This window comes from Perognathus longimembris, chromosome 5 (genome assembly GCF_023159225.1).
Source record: "Perognathus longimembris pacificus isolate PPM17 chromosome 5, ASM2315922v1, whole genome shotgun sequence".
In the NCBI taxonomy this organism is placed as follows: Eukaryota; Metazoa; Chordata; class Mammalia; order Rodentia; family Heteromyidae; genus Perognathus; species Perognathus longimembris.
In genome coordinates, this window is record NC_063165.1 from 48,038,625 (window position 1) to 48,052,678 (window position 14,054).

A 14,054-nucleotide genomic window follows, 5' to 3' on the forward strand; every position below is an offset into this window, starting at 1 on the left:
TTGTGTTATCCAAGGTAGCCATGCAGCACATGAAGTGATCAAGCCCTGGGCATGAGATGAGTGTGAAATGAGATATAAGGTTAAGTGTACAAAACCTTAAATGACCAAAAAAACTTAGCAAAAGATAAACTATCCCATTGCCTGCTAAAATGATTACAATTTTATAACACCGATAAAATGAATTTCACCATTTTCTTTCTTCATTCATTTTTTTTTTGTCCATGCCAGTGCTGAGGCTTGAACTCAGAGCCCTAGGACCTGTCCCTTTCTTTTTTTGCTCAACGCTGGAGCTCTACAACTCAAGCAACAGCTTCCCTTCTGCATTTTCAGTGATTAATTGGAGATAAGAGCTTTATGATTTATTTTTTCTGCTTAGGCTTCAAACTGTGATCCTCAGAGGAGCTTAGTCTCCTGAGCACCTAGGATTTCAGGCATGAGTCACTAGTGCCCACTTGTACCTGTTATTGTGGGTGTTTTTTATTTTTAATACAATTTAAAATATAGCTAGGGATGTTTAAGTTAACCCGTGTGGCCGTCACTATGGTTCCCTTGCACAGGTCGTCTCCTGGGTCCTTCTCATCTCCTCCCAGGCCTCTCTGCCCTCCATCAGATGCTCCCTTCCCAATCTAGCCCCAGCACCCAACACTCTGCTAGAAACTTCCTCTGTGAAGGACTTGCCTCTCCCCTCTAGGCCCATTCTTTCTATGTATCCAAAGATGAAATATGAAGGATTGACCCCCCCACTCCCACCCTATTTCCTCAGGCCCATACAGACACCAGGCAAAAACCTCAATATGGGAACTTGCTTTGATATGCAGGCAGGACACCTCACGTAGGCACAGCTGTAAACAGTCCTTTGTGGGCCAAACGGAAAAGCCACCAACTTCCTAGACTTAGTGGTGCTTTCAATAACCTGCCTCCTTGCTCAGACCCCATCTAAGCCTGGTCCCAAATTCATCCCCCTTGCACAACCACCAAACCCGGCGGGCAGGAATGTCTGTGCCCCTCACTGTTCCTCAATAAACAGTGCTCGCCTGTTGATGATCCAGTCAGACCTATTCCTTTTTCCTTCTCCTCCATTTTCCCAGCACTCTGGAGGGTCTTCAAGAGATCTTGCTGCATTGTAGTCAGATTTGTTGGCCCCCTTTACCAGCCCTTAAGGTCAAAGGTTCACTTACCTCTAGCTCCTAGAGGGGCTAAGCGTGGCAAACAGTGCTCACTCCAGGAACCAGGGCCAGGCAGCCCAAGGGCCAATCTGATGGGCACAGCTGCAGGGGGAAGCGGGTCAGAAGTCACCGTGCAGACAATCAAACACAATTTAAAAAAAAAAGAAATTGTTTTTTAAGAATTCAAAATGTGAATTACATCCTAGTGACAAACAACAGTGATAGCGGATTCAAAGAACAGAACAGCAAAGTAAAGGTTCCCCCTGCCTCCTTTCCTCCCTCACTGGCACTGGGGACCCCCCCCCCCCGCCCCCTGTCCTTGCTGGCTCCACCCCCCACGCCCTCGAGCCTGCGAGAGGGGGCCCCAAGTTTCCCGGGAGGAGGAAGCCTACTCCCCAATACCCACCGCCCGGGGTACAAAACCTACTCACCCGAAGACTCTGGAAGACAGCGCCCAGAGGAGGGGAGGCAGCTCTGCCGGGAAAGGGGAGGGACATCCCGGGAAGCGAAACTGAAACTTTGTGCCCCATCTTGAGGGGTGGGGTGGGGCGGGACTGGAGAGCGTCTTTGCCCCGGTCCTGGTCCACGAGGCCGCTATCCAGGTCTCCGTCTCCACGCCAGCCCCGACGGACACACCTGGAGTCATGGCCTCCAGCCTCAGCCCACCGCCGTCCCCGCTCGTCGTGAGACTGGCCCAGGCCGTCCAGAAACCGCCGGCCACCGTCTCCAGAAAGCTGGAGAGATACTTCCAGACCAAGGCCTCGGGCGGCGGGGAGTGCAGGGTGCGACCTGGGAGCCACAGCGCCCCAGACACCTTCCTGGTGGAGTTTGCAGACAGGGCAGGTGAGCCAGAGCAGGGGGAGTGGGGGCCCGAGCAGGGGTAGGAAGGCCATCCTGGGGGTGGGGGTGGGGGGGAACCCAGCCCTGCAGGTGTCCAGGTGGTACAGGTCACTCATCTAGAAGGGGAGGCCTGGACAGAGTGTGGTCCCTGGGACAGGAGCCAGCCCCACAGACTTTCCAGCCCTCCACCGTGGAAGCTAGATCCTCCCCCTTCTCCCCCCGCCCCCCCGCATTGCACCTAGCCCCTCATCTGGTTTTCTTGCACCCTAAGAACCACACTTTCCAAGAGCTTGGACTGACACCAAAGTCGGATCCTTTCCCATTCCTTCCTTGTCACGGTTGGAGGTGTCATGCAAGCCCTCCACTTTCATACGCTTTCCATCTTTTCCTTTTCTTTTTAAGTTTTTTATTTTGTGTTACACGGCGGAGCTACCTCCCTGGCCATTTTTAGGTTTTAAAACATTATCCATAAACTTGTCTTTGAGGACTGCAAAAGTGGTAGATGCTTACCATGGAAAAGAGAGAGCAGAAGAAGAAGAAAATGATGTGGAAATGTACAGTGGGAACCTTTGGTATATTTCCTTCTGGCCATTTCCTATAAGTGTCAACAAATATACATGCCTTTACAACATTGTTAGTCTGAACTTTGGATTCTCTCTTTTTTTCCTCCTTAACGACATAATGAGTGAGATTTTTTTTTCATATCACTGAAATGGGGAATTAGAGATAATTTTCCAGAAACATAAATTTAATGAGGAGATGATGTTCCATTATCATTCAGCGTGTGTGTGTGTGTGTGTGTGTGTGTGTGTGTGTGTGTGTGTTGGTACTAGGGCTTTTACTCAGGACCTGGGCACTGTCCCTTGGCTTTTGTGCTCAAATATGGTGCTCACTTGAGCCACAGCTCCACTTTCTACTTTTTGCTGATCAACTGGACGTAAGAGCCTGATGGGACTGTCCTGTCAAGGCTGGCTTTGAACCATAATCCTCAGATCTCAGCCTTCTGAGTAGCTAGAATTACAGGCATGAGCCATCAGCATCTGGTTTACGCTTTCATTTCTACAGCCTACTTCAGAGTTCTGAACAGCTCCATATACTTCCCATAACACTAGCTCACCATTAGTCCAGGATGCAGGGGACAGCTTGACTGTCACCTAGCTGGGGTGGCATACAGGTGCATGAAAATGGGGGATCATGTCAGATCCTCTGCATGCATGGGTTCTGCATCTATGGATTCAACCAACCAGGAATGGAAAATACTTGAGAAAAAAATTGCATTTGTAATGAACATGGGGATACTTTTCTTGTCAGTATACCCTAAACAGTACAGCAAGTAATACAGTATTTCAGGTAATCTAGAACTGGTTTAAAGCAGATGGGAAATGTGAGAAGGTGATAGGCCCATGCTACACCATTTTATGCCAAGAACTTGAGCATTCATGAATTTGTATATCCTTGGGGGTTCCCAGAACCAACCTACAGGAAATACCAAGGGCTAAACATTTGAACTCTCTTGTTTCTGTGTGGATATGTGTTTAATGTCTCACTCAAAGCCAAGGAGGGAGTATTGGAAAAAGAGAAGCACCAGATTTTGATTGAAGATAATAAATATGTGACCATTTTCCTGGAAACCACTAAAAAGTCAAGAGAGAACACAAGACCCAGAATTCCTTCATTGACACAGTCACGAGTGGAAACACTGCCTGATGAGAACCATCCCAATGCCAGACCTGTTCCTAGAGCTGGGAACTCCTGCATCCAAAAGGTGAGACTTGATAGAAGGAGCCTGCTCTGTTTTTGTGACTGTCCCATGGTCTCCATACTTTCTGTTCTTTTTGTCTAACAACTACTTGCTGGGTGCTGACTGTAGTTTTAGACACTGGGACACAGAGGTGAGCCAGGCATTACTACAGGGTATAGAGGGGGAAGCACAACTAGGTGAACAACAGTCTCTGCACTTGGGGCCCTTACTTTCTAATAAGAGGAACAGATAATAGTAGACAAGTTGATACACAACAAAATGCCTGCCAGTGCTGATCAGTCCTGTTAGAGGGATGAGAACAGGCTAGCTTCAAGAAAAAAAATTGAAAATCTAGAGGAACAATAGACCATGTCCCCTCCCTCCCAAAAGTCCTCCTTGCAAAACTGAAATGAAACTGTTTGATTTCATCTTGCATCTGATTTGTCTCTGTCATTTTTATCCTAATCTGATCATTCTATCTTATAACTGAGCTGCTAGAGACCAAGGTTTAAAAGGAACTAATAATTCTGCCTAAAGTCAGAAGCATATTACTTACTTATTTTGCTGTGTTTTGCCTTGTTTTATTGAAGGTAAGAAAATTAATAAGAGGAAAAAAAGATGGATAAGTAAACAAAGCCTCAGTGGTTGTATGGTTTCCTCCTAACTTCTTGAGTCTTGTGAGGCCACAGCAACTTGTCTAGAGAGAAGTACTTTCTTTCAGCTCACATCCTTTATTCCCCAAGGTCAAGTAGTTAGTGCCAGCTCTAGAACATAGTTCTCTTAGCCACGTGGCTTTAAAATGTTTATTTATAATGAGTGCTGGTGGCTCACACCTATAATTCTAGCTACTCAAGAGACTGAGCTCTGAGGATGGCAGTTCAAAGCCAGCCTGTGAGGGGCTGGGGATATAGCCTAGTGGCAAGAGTGCTTGGTTCGTATACATGAAGCCCTGGGTGCGATTCCCCAGCACCACATATACAGAAAATGGCCAGAAGTGGCGCTGTGACTCAAGTGGCAGAGTGCTAGCCTTGAGCAAAAAAAAAAAAAAAAAAAAAAAGAAGCCAGGGACAGAGCTCAGGCCCTGAGTCCAAGGCCCAGGACTGGCAAATAAATAAATAAATAAATAAATAAATAAATAAATAAATAAATAAATAAAAAGGCAAAGCTAGCCTGTGCATTAAAGTCCATGAGACTCTTATCTTCATTTAAACACCTAAGAGCTGAAAGTAGAGCTGTGGCTCAAATGATAGAGCCCTAACCTCCAGTGAAAAAGCTAAAAGACAGTACTCAGGTCCTGAGTTCAAGCCTCAGAACTGGCACACAACAAAAACAGTTATTTCCTGAGCCTCCCTACTACAAACCAGTTACATGAGTTTCTGTGATGAATTGGGGCCCTGGCTTTTTTTTTTTTAAGCTCCATATATGATTCTAATTTGCAGATAGGTCTTAGAACTTCTGGGTTGTAGCATACTTTCTTCTTCTCAAAGGATTTGAAAAGAATAATTCCCTGTTAAGGAAAGACAGCCGCAGTCTCTGGACATTTGCCTGAAGAGAACACTATAGGTGTGGGAGAAATCTTATTTCTACTTTTTTTTTTTTTGTAATCTCAGGTCTTTCTTACTGTGGAGGCTGACCTGAACTGTGACCTGTTTTCCAAAGAGCAGAGGGCACATGTGACCACTCTCTGCCCTGGTATCAAGAAAATGGAGGGTAAAGATGGAATTGAGAAGGTGTCTGGTGACTTCAAAGACATTGAAAAAATCTATCACTTCTTGAGTAGGCAAATGATGGAACATGAGCAGGAAGAGGTGTCCTCTCCTTCCATTGTGGGGAGCACGCCATCTGACCTGCAGGACTGGGACAGCAGCCTGTATACTGCAAAACCAAACACCGGATCAGAAGATAAAGGTTTTAAAGTTCCCTTACTTTACTTTGAATATTTCACACACATCCATCCTGATATAATAGATTCGATACAGACACAATTTGGCGTAAACATTCAAATTCAAGATATGCCTCCCAATGAGGTCTATGTAGATTTTCTCCCCAGTCAATCAGGTGATCGGGATGCAGCTCAGGAGTATTTTGCCAAGGAGTTTCAGAAGAACACGGAATCTCTGAATCAAGACTGTGTCTCTTTAGCAGACAGTCAGTGGACAAAACAGGAATTGAGTCACCGTTTTACAAAGCTTCTGATAAAAGAACAAGGAGGAATGCTAACTCTCCTTGGGACTCAAGATGACATTTCAGCTGCCAAAGAAAAGATTTCTGAAACTTTTGTCAAGGTACCTGTAAAAATATGGTTCCCCAGTTGGATGAATGAAATAGAGGTTAATACTGTTCTCTATAAGCTTCTAGAAGTTGAGTTACGTCAGGAGTTACAAAACATAGAGCAAAAGTACAATGTTAGTAGTGCAGTTATTGTGAAACATCAGAAAACATTCGTTCAGTTTAATCCTATAGATATGCAGATGGATCTGACTGTCCATGCTTCTGCAAATTTCATTGATGCCTTTCAATATGTCACATGTCAGCTAGTGACAGAAGATCTTTCACTGAAACTTCTGGGCCAAGATAAAAAGTACTCACATTGGACCAAGTTTGTGGATGACTTTAGGAAGAGGCATCCATATATACACTTCACATTGAATGAGGAATCAATGACTTTGATTGGTTTGCCAAAGCATCTTGCTGAAGCTAAGCAGCGTATCTACTTAGAAAGCAGGGTACTATTCACTGGAGAGAAGTTGAATCATGAAACACCCATGGATATTGACAAGATTCAGTCAAAACCAACGTCTCTGTCACTCAGTGGCTTGGCACATTCTGAGGCCCCAGAAGAGAATGAGAAAGACAAGGCCCTCTGTGTCATCTGCATGGATACCATTCGAGACAAGCATGTGCTGCCAAAGTGCAAGCATGAGTTCTGCAATGCTTGTATTGAAAAGTCCATGACATACAAGCCAGTTTGTCCTGTGTGCCAGACTTCCTACGGTGTCCACAAAGGGAATCAACCAGATGGAATCATGACTCACACCACTTTGAAAGAGCATCTTCCAGGTTATGAAGGCTATGGCACCATTGAGATTCATTACAAGATAGGAAGTGGCATACAAAGTGTAAGTTTGAGTTCTGTGTTTTTTCCCCCACTCTGTTAGGATTACCAGAGCAAAAGTGATTTCTCTGTTGCCTCTTAGATAATAGATTTCGCAGAGAATTATTTCGAGGACATTGTGCAAGGGATTGAACTAGTGGAAAAGTTCACATTCTTTGCTATTAATAGATATGATTCCTGTCCTTTCTTGTTCATATCATTTTTTTCTTCCTCTCCCATGTTTGGAATTGAACCCAGGGCTAAGTAGTCACTGTACTACCAAGCTAAACCCAGAGCATTTCCTTTCTATTTCTTTCCTTTTAAAAATGTTTCTTCCTTTTTGTTATTATCTTCCAATAGTTATAGAATGGTGTTTTGATTTCACATGTCCATTTATGTGTAAAATGATTTTCTTTTGGGGGTACAGTATTGGGTTTGAACTCAGGGCCTGAGTGTTGTCCTGTAGCTTTTTCCCTTAAAGCTAGTGCTCCCTTGCTTTCACTTTCAGCTCCCTCCACCCCCTCCACTTTGGTGGTTAATTGGAGATAAGAGTGTCACAGACTTCCCTGCCTGGGCTGCTTTGGAACTGCCTCCCATCTCAGCCTCCTATGTAGCACTAGCTCTGTAAAATTGATCTTGATCAGAGTTATCCCTTCTATAGTTCCCTCCCTTCTCAACTATAGGCTCCTAACCCATCTCGTCGAGTTTTCTACTCATGTCTATTTCTTAGAGCAAGGGTGGGTGGAGATTACATGTTAAGATGTGGGGAGTTGAATGGTAATATTCCCAGGATGAGTTTGAAGAGAATTTACACTAAATATTGGGAATCTGATGTCAACTTTAGTAATTTTCTTTCTTTTAATTTGTTCTACCTACAAAGAAATGCAACTGTATACCTATAGTAAAACTTAGACAGCAGACTGTTTTCATATTTTTTTCTTATTTTCTTACAGAAAGAACATCCAAACCCAGGAAAGCCTTTTCTTGGAACAGAAAGAACTGCATATTTGCCTAATAATAAGGAAGGACGGGAGGTTTTGGATCTGCTCAAAATTGCCTTTGAACAAAAGCTGATTTTCACAGTGGGGGACTCTCGATTATTAGGACTCTCTGATCGTGTCACTTGGAATGATATCCACCATAAAACATCGAGATATGGAGGACCAGAAAGGTGAGTACTTCTTGAAATACAACAGTTCATAAACAAAGTGTAGAGGTTATAAAATTTGGCAATTTCAGGTGTGGATATAAGTAGACTTTAATAACAGTGGTGTTTGTACACTTTTAAGAGATGCTAATTTGGTATCATCATTTCAGAGTCGGAAAGATTGGTCTCTATAACCTTCTCCCTTTCCAACCACTGAGTTTAATGCACTCAAGACAGTGGTATCACATTGACTTCATTTGGGGCTTTATATCTGTTTGAAGGGTAGACCATAGGAATGCTATTTCAGATTGTCATTTGAGGTCATGTCTTTCTCCTTCTCTTCATCACAGTCAACAGAGAATCTGAACTCACTTGACCAAAGGCATGCTAGAAAAAGTTTTAGTTGTAAGGGGACTAATTGGTGATGGAAGCTGTGTAATAGGAAATCTGATTTTTTGTTCTTGGGGGTACTGGTGATCAAACTGTCAGGGTCTCATGCTTGCTAGGTAGGTGTTCTATCACTTGAGCTATGCTGCTAGCCTTTTTGTGTGAATGTGTATGTTGATTATTTTTGAAGTAGAGCCTTATTTATGTCTGGGATGTCCTTTTTGGGTTGTGATCCTCCCACTTTTGCTTCTCTGTATCATTGGGGATGACAGGTGGGTGCCACTGTGCCAAACCATTGGTCAAGATGATGTCTCAAGAACTCTTTGTTAATGCCTTGGCTGACCTCAGTGGCAATCCTCTCACCCATCTCTGGGTTTCAAGTAGCTAGGACTACATACTTAAACTACCACATACAACTATCAAGGAATCAAACTGCTTTTTTATGAAACTCAGAGTACCTCAGGCTATACACACTCTCTCTCTCTCTCTCTCTCTCTCTCTCTTTCTCTCTCTCTCTTTCTCTCTCTCTCTCTCTCTCTCTCTCTCTCTATCATAGCTCCTCATCCACCTGTTTGCTGGTTAATTGGAGATAAGAATCTCATGGAATCTTTTGTCTTGGCTTGCTTAAAGCTTTGATCTTCAGATCTCAGCCTCCTGAGTAGCTAGAATTATAGCCATAAACCACTGGCGCCCAGCCCAATATATCTTGGTACCTTTTACTGATCCCTCAAATTTGAAAATCCTACTGGAATACAATTTTAAGCTTATTTGTGAACTACACAGTGTCATAATCTTGTAGGCATTACTACTTATAATGAACTGAAAGTTTAAAGCCTGGTGAGGGGAGAGATGCTGGCCTGAGAACTAGATGTACTTAGTAGCTAGATGAGTCACATCTGCACACTGAAGAATGATTATGTAGAGGTTAGAAGCATGGCTCAGTTGGTAGAGTCCTAGCCAATGAGTAAAAATGGCAGATACTGAGTTCAAGTCCTGGCCTCAGACCTTTAAGAAAGAAAAAAAGAAAGAAAGAAAAGAATGATTATACATCATCTACCATCAGCACTTACCTGTGAATATGAATATTTCTAACACTGAATGTTAAGTTTTCAAATATAGGAAATCGATTGTACAGATTCTTTTTTCTTTTGCCAGTCCTGGGGCTTTGGACTGAGGTCCTGAACATTGTCCCTGGCTTCTTTTTCCTCAAGGCCAGCTCCTTACCTCTTGAGTGACAGAGCCTCTTCCAGCTCTTCCTGTTTTATGTGGTTCTGAGAACCAGGGTATCGTGTACGCTAGGCAAGCACTCTATCGCTAAGCCACATTCCCAGCCCCTGTACAGATTCTTTTTTTTTTTTTTTTTGCCAGTCCTGGGACTTGGACTCAGGGCCTGAGCACTGTCCCTGGCTTCTTTTTTTGCTCAAGGTTAGCATTCTGCCACTTCAGCCACAGCGCCACTTCTGGCTGTTTTCTATGTATATGGTGCTGGGGAATAGAACCCAGGGCTTCATGTATATGAGGCAAGCACTCTTGCCGCTAGGCCATATTCCCAGCCCTGTACAGATTCTTAAGAACCAGAAACTAAAGAATTTTTTTTTCCATTTTGCAGATTTGGCTACCCTGACCCCACGTACCTGGAACGAGTCAAGGAGGAGCTGAAAGCTAATGGGATTGAAAAGAAAACTTCTGGAGGGAAATCCTAATTCAGGCCTTCAGAAGATGTATTTTAGGAAGCTTACTTAATTCATTAATTAATGCCAATCTAAATCCCTCCATAGAAATACTTTCAAAATCTTTTCATATCAAGCAATGGCTTGTATAAGAGTAGAGCTCTGGGGCTGGGAATATGGCCTAGTGGTAGAGTGCTTGCCTTGCATACATAAAGCCCTGGGTTCGATTCTTCAATAGCACATATGTAGAAAAAGCCAGAGTGGCTCAAGTGGTATAGTGCTAGCCTTGAGCAAGAAGTGTTCAAGCCACAGGACTAGCAAAAAAAAAAAAAAGAAAGAAAAAAAAAGAGTAGAGCTCTGCTAGCCTCTTATTTCTGGATGTTGCTTTTCTTATGGAGGGCAAAAATAAAGAGCAGTGTGATTTTACTAAAGAAATTTGGTTTCATTCTTATGTCATGGTTAGAGTATGGGGTGATTTGAAATTTCTGTGTCCTTCAGTTTAACTACAGTTAACTCCTCTTTCCCCTTTATTCCTTCCTCTCCCTTCCCCTTCCCTTTTCCTCCCTTTCTCTCGTTTCTTTTCCTCTTTGTTCTGGAGAACAAACCTAGGGTGGTGATAGAGCTCCATCTCTAGCTTTTTTTTTTTGGCTAGTCCTGGGGCTTGGACTCAGGGCCTGAGCACTGTCCCTGGCTTCTTTTTACTCAAGGTTAGCACTCTGCCACTTGAGCCACAGCGCCACTTCTGGCCATTTTCTGTATATGTGGTGCTGGGGAATTGAACCCAGGGACTCATGTATAGGAGGCAAGCACTCTTGCCACTAGGCCATATCCCCAGCCCCATCTCTAGCTTTTTGATCCCTCCCTCACTGCCATCTCCAGGATAGTACTTTAATTGTTTGCCATTTAATATCCAGCCATGAAAGTGAAACCTTCCTATCAAAGGGAAATTTTTCAGAAGTTTTTAGTTGTGGAAAATGAGAGACCTGAATCCTCTGCTTACTCCCTCAGAGCAGTGCTAGGAGCCAAGATTAGGCAACTTTGGGCAATAAGTAGAGTAATGAGATTCATTTTAGTTACACAGAACCTGGCTTACTGTTGGTATTCAACACATTTTTGTTGCCTGACGGGTTCCTGGTAGTTGGTGGAGGGATATTTGCTCCCTATATCTTTAGTGGAAGCAGGAGTTACAAAACCATTTTCAGAACACTTGTTAGTAACTGCTTCCTATTTTGGATACTGGTTGGCTAAATTCTGACCATGCCCAGAGCTTGGCCCAGGCTTCCTCTATGATTCTTGGGACCTGCCTTAAGGGGTGCATTTGTCCTGCCCTGGAAGTGTTATATGTTTCTGAACTGTTTATCTTTTGGGATATGTTGTACTTTTCTATAATGCATTGCTTTCCAGATATAACATCAACGGTTTAACATGTAAGAGTTGTTGTAACCCTTATAAATGTCAACAACTCAAGTTAGAAATATTTTACCTCTCTAGACAGGAAAAGAAAGTGGTGAGACTTCAGCTTACTATAAGGAACATACGACATGTCAAGATTTACTTTCATTTGATTCTCCAAGGCAGAGGAAAATTGTAGCAAGCAAGTTATCTGGTTATCTGTGCCACATCTCTCTCCAAAAATGAGAAGAATATGACTTGTCTTGTTCTTTTCCTAAAGATATATGTGCACACTTACAAAATTTTTGGCCTGATAATAATACTTCATATTTATTGAGTACTTACTCTGTCCCTTTTCTAAAAGCCTTATTTATTTGATTAACCAAAATCTCTATTTTAAGGACAGGGAGATTAAGTTACCCACCAGAGTCACAGGGTAGCAACCAAAGTGCTGGCATATTGAACCATAACTTATGCACTCCACGACTGTACAACCATCCACAGGGTTGCTTCTCCATGGAGCAGGCTGAGAAGCTCTTTGTATCCTGTGCATCTCTCAGTGGTTCCTGCACACTGCACAAAGCAAATTTTCTGCAAAGAAGTCCTATTTAAAGAACACATCCTAGCTACTCTGGAGGCTGAGGAAACACAGTTTGAAACACCCCAAGGCAGGGAAATCTGCGAGACTCTTACCTCCACTCAGCCACCAAAAAGCCTGCAGATTCAAGTAGTAGAGCACCAGCCTTGAACAAAAAGTCTAAGGAACAGTGCCCAGGTCCTGAGTTCAAGCCCCAGAGCCAGCACAAACAAATAAACCTTAAAAACTCATAGTTTTTTCCTTCCATCAGTGTAGACTGTTAAGCTAAACGATGTACCTTTTATTTTAATCAAATTATGCATTTAAATTTTTTTTAAGATACAGTCTTGCTGTATTACCCAGGCTGGCCTTAACTTTGAAGTTTTCTTGCCTCTGCTTCCATAGAATGTCTGCTTCCAGAGATTACAGATGCAGACATTTAACTTGTAGTGATTTGTTAATTTTTTTATTTTATGATTGATTTCATCTTTTGATCTGTTAGTTAAATTTACTCCAAAACCATAAAAGTTTGATTTCTGCTCAATTCCAGATCTTGTATTGCCTTGGGCATATGTAAGTACTTTTACTCTTTAAAAGATGTTATCTGCCTTAAATAAAATTACATCACCATTGGGAATAGATTGTCTGTGTTCTTTCCTTCACTTCTTTTTTTCCTTTTCTCTTAGATTGAGGTTTTGAGTGTTTTCTATACCACATATAATTTACAATTTTATACCATATGAATGGCTTGAGCAGATTTTATGTGTAGCTGTTTGATCTACAGCTCTATTTCTGGCTTTTTGCAGGTTAATTGGAGATAAGGGTCTAAAGACTTTCCTGTCTGGTCAGCTCCAAACCATGGTCCTCAGATCTCAGACACCCTGAGTAATTAGGATTACAGGCACAAGCCATCACCCAGTCTCCTTTTAGATTTTCAAAGCTCACTCTTCCTTTAGCATTTTCTGAGTTGCCTCATCAGAACTACTGAAATACTTTCATGATCTCTCTCTGTCCTGGTCCTGGGCCTGTTCCTTCTTCCATTTCGCTACCTTTTTGTTAAAGTACATTTTACTTATCTTTAAGCAGTTGCACAAAGGGGTTACCATTTAACAAATTAACTTACAAGTACAGTGCATCTTGATCAATGCCATCCTTCTCATTACTCTCTTTCATCCCATCAAACCAATCCCTCCTCTCAATTTTCTTAGTTTCATGGGATATGCATTGGATATTATGACCAAATTCTCCTCTCTTCATTCTCCTGCCATTCTCCATGTTCATTGCTGAACTACTCACCATAGCCAAGGTATGAAAACAGCCCAGATGCCCCTCATTAGAGGAACAGACCAAAAATGTAGAATATATACACAATGGAATTTTACTTGTCCATTAGAAAGTATGATATTGCCAAAGATTGGATGGACCTGGGGAAAATATGTGGAGTGAAATAACTTAGGCTCAGAGAGATAAAGGTTGTATGTTCTCTCTCATATGTGAACTAATTCATGAATGTACAAGTGAACACATATGGGGTTGCATGCAAGTGCACACGAATGTATTAATCAAAGTATGATGTTGCAGGTGTTCCAAATGGTGTAATTCTGTAGAAAAACCAACAGCCCAACCAAAGAAATGCCAATTTTGCTATGAACTTAAAAAGAATACAAATTATTGATGCCCTAAAATTCTGAGAAAAAAATTCTGAGCCAAGTTGGACAGTTGATCCAGTGATTCCAAGTGTCACAAATTGAGATGATGTGCATTCTATCTTTCTTTAGGAATGCACATAGCCATGAATATAATTAAGATTATATGCATTCTTTCTTGCTCTAATGAACAAGAGTAAAATAAATTTTTCTCCATAAAGCAGGGTAGCCACTGGTTGGTTATGACTGAAAACATCTTGCCTCTTTTTAACCAAATAGTTTATTCTTTTTATCATCCAAACAACAAGCAAATATTTCTTTATGGTATATATTTGTTGTAATCATAAGCTTGTGTCATGTACTAATATAAAGGCATCTGTAATAAATCTAGCTC

The 14,054-nt window shown here is 42.3% G+C and overlaps 2 protein-coding genes across 2 annotated transcripts in view; one reads left to right on the forward strand and one right to left on the reverse strand.

Annotated features, from left to right (window-relative positions):
- The window catches only part of Kpna1 (karyopherin subunit alpha 1), a 596,817-nt gene that overhangs the window by 75,115 nt on the left and 507,648 nt on the right, over positions 1-14,054 (reverse strand). The gene's annotated exons all lie outside the window — the stretch shown is intronic.
- Dtx3l (deltex E3 ubiquitin ligase 3L) lies at positions 1,770-10,263 on the forward strand. The gene is made up of 5 exons (XM_048346767.1): positions 1,770-2,009; positions 3,560-3,771; positions 5,358-6,866; positions 7,795-8,012; positions 9,985-10,263. Exons 1-5 carry the CDS (start codon positions 1,811-1,813, stop codon positions 10,076-10,078), a joined length of 2,232 nt encoding a protein of 743 aa, XP_048202724.1. The 5' UTR covers positions 1,770-1,810; the 3' UTR covers positions 10,079-10,263.

What these genes read in the sequence shown, in the direction of transcription:
- Dtx3l (XM_048346767.1), top strand. Translation starts at nt 1,811, where the DNA reads ATGGCCTCCAGCCTCAGCCCACCGCCGTCCCCGCTCGTCGTGAGACTG. An exon ending in TAGGAAGTGGCATACAAAGT is followed by an intron (nt 6,867 to 7,794) that starts GTAAGTTTGAGT and finishes ATTTTCTTACAG; the next exon opens with AAAGAACATCCAAACCCAGG. An exon ending in AGATATGGAGGACCAGAAAG is followed by an intron (nt 8,013 to 9,984) that starts GTGAGTACTTCT and finishes TCCATTTTGCAG; the next exon opens with ATTTGGCTACCCTGACCCCA.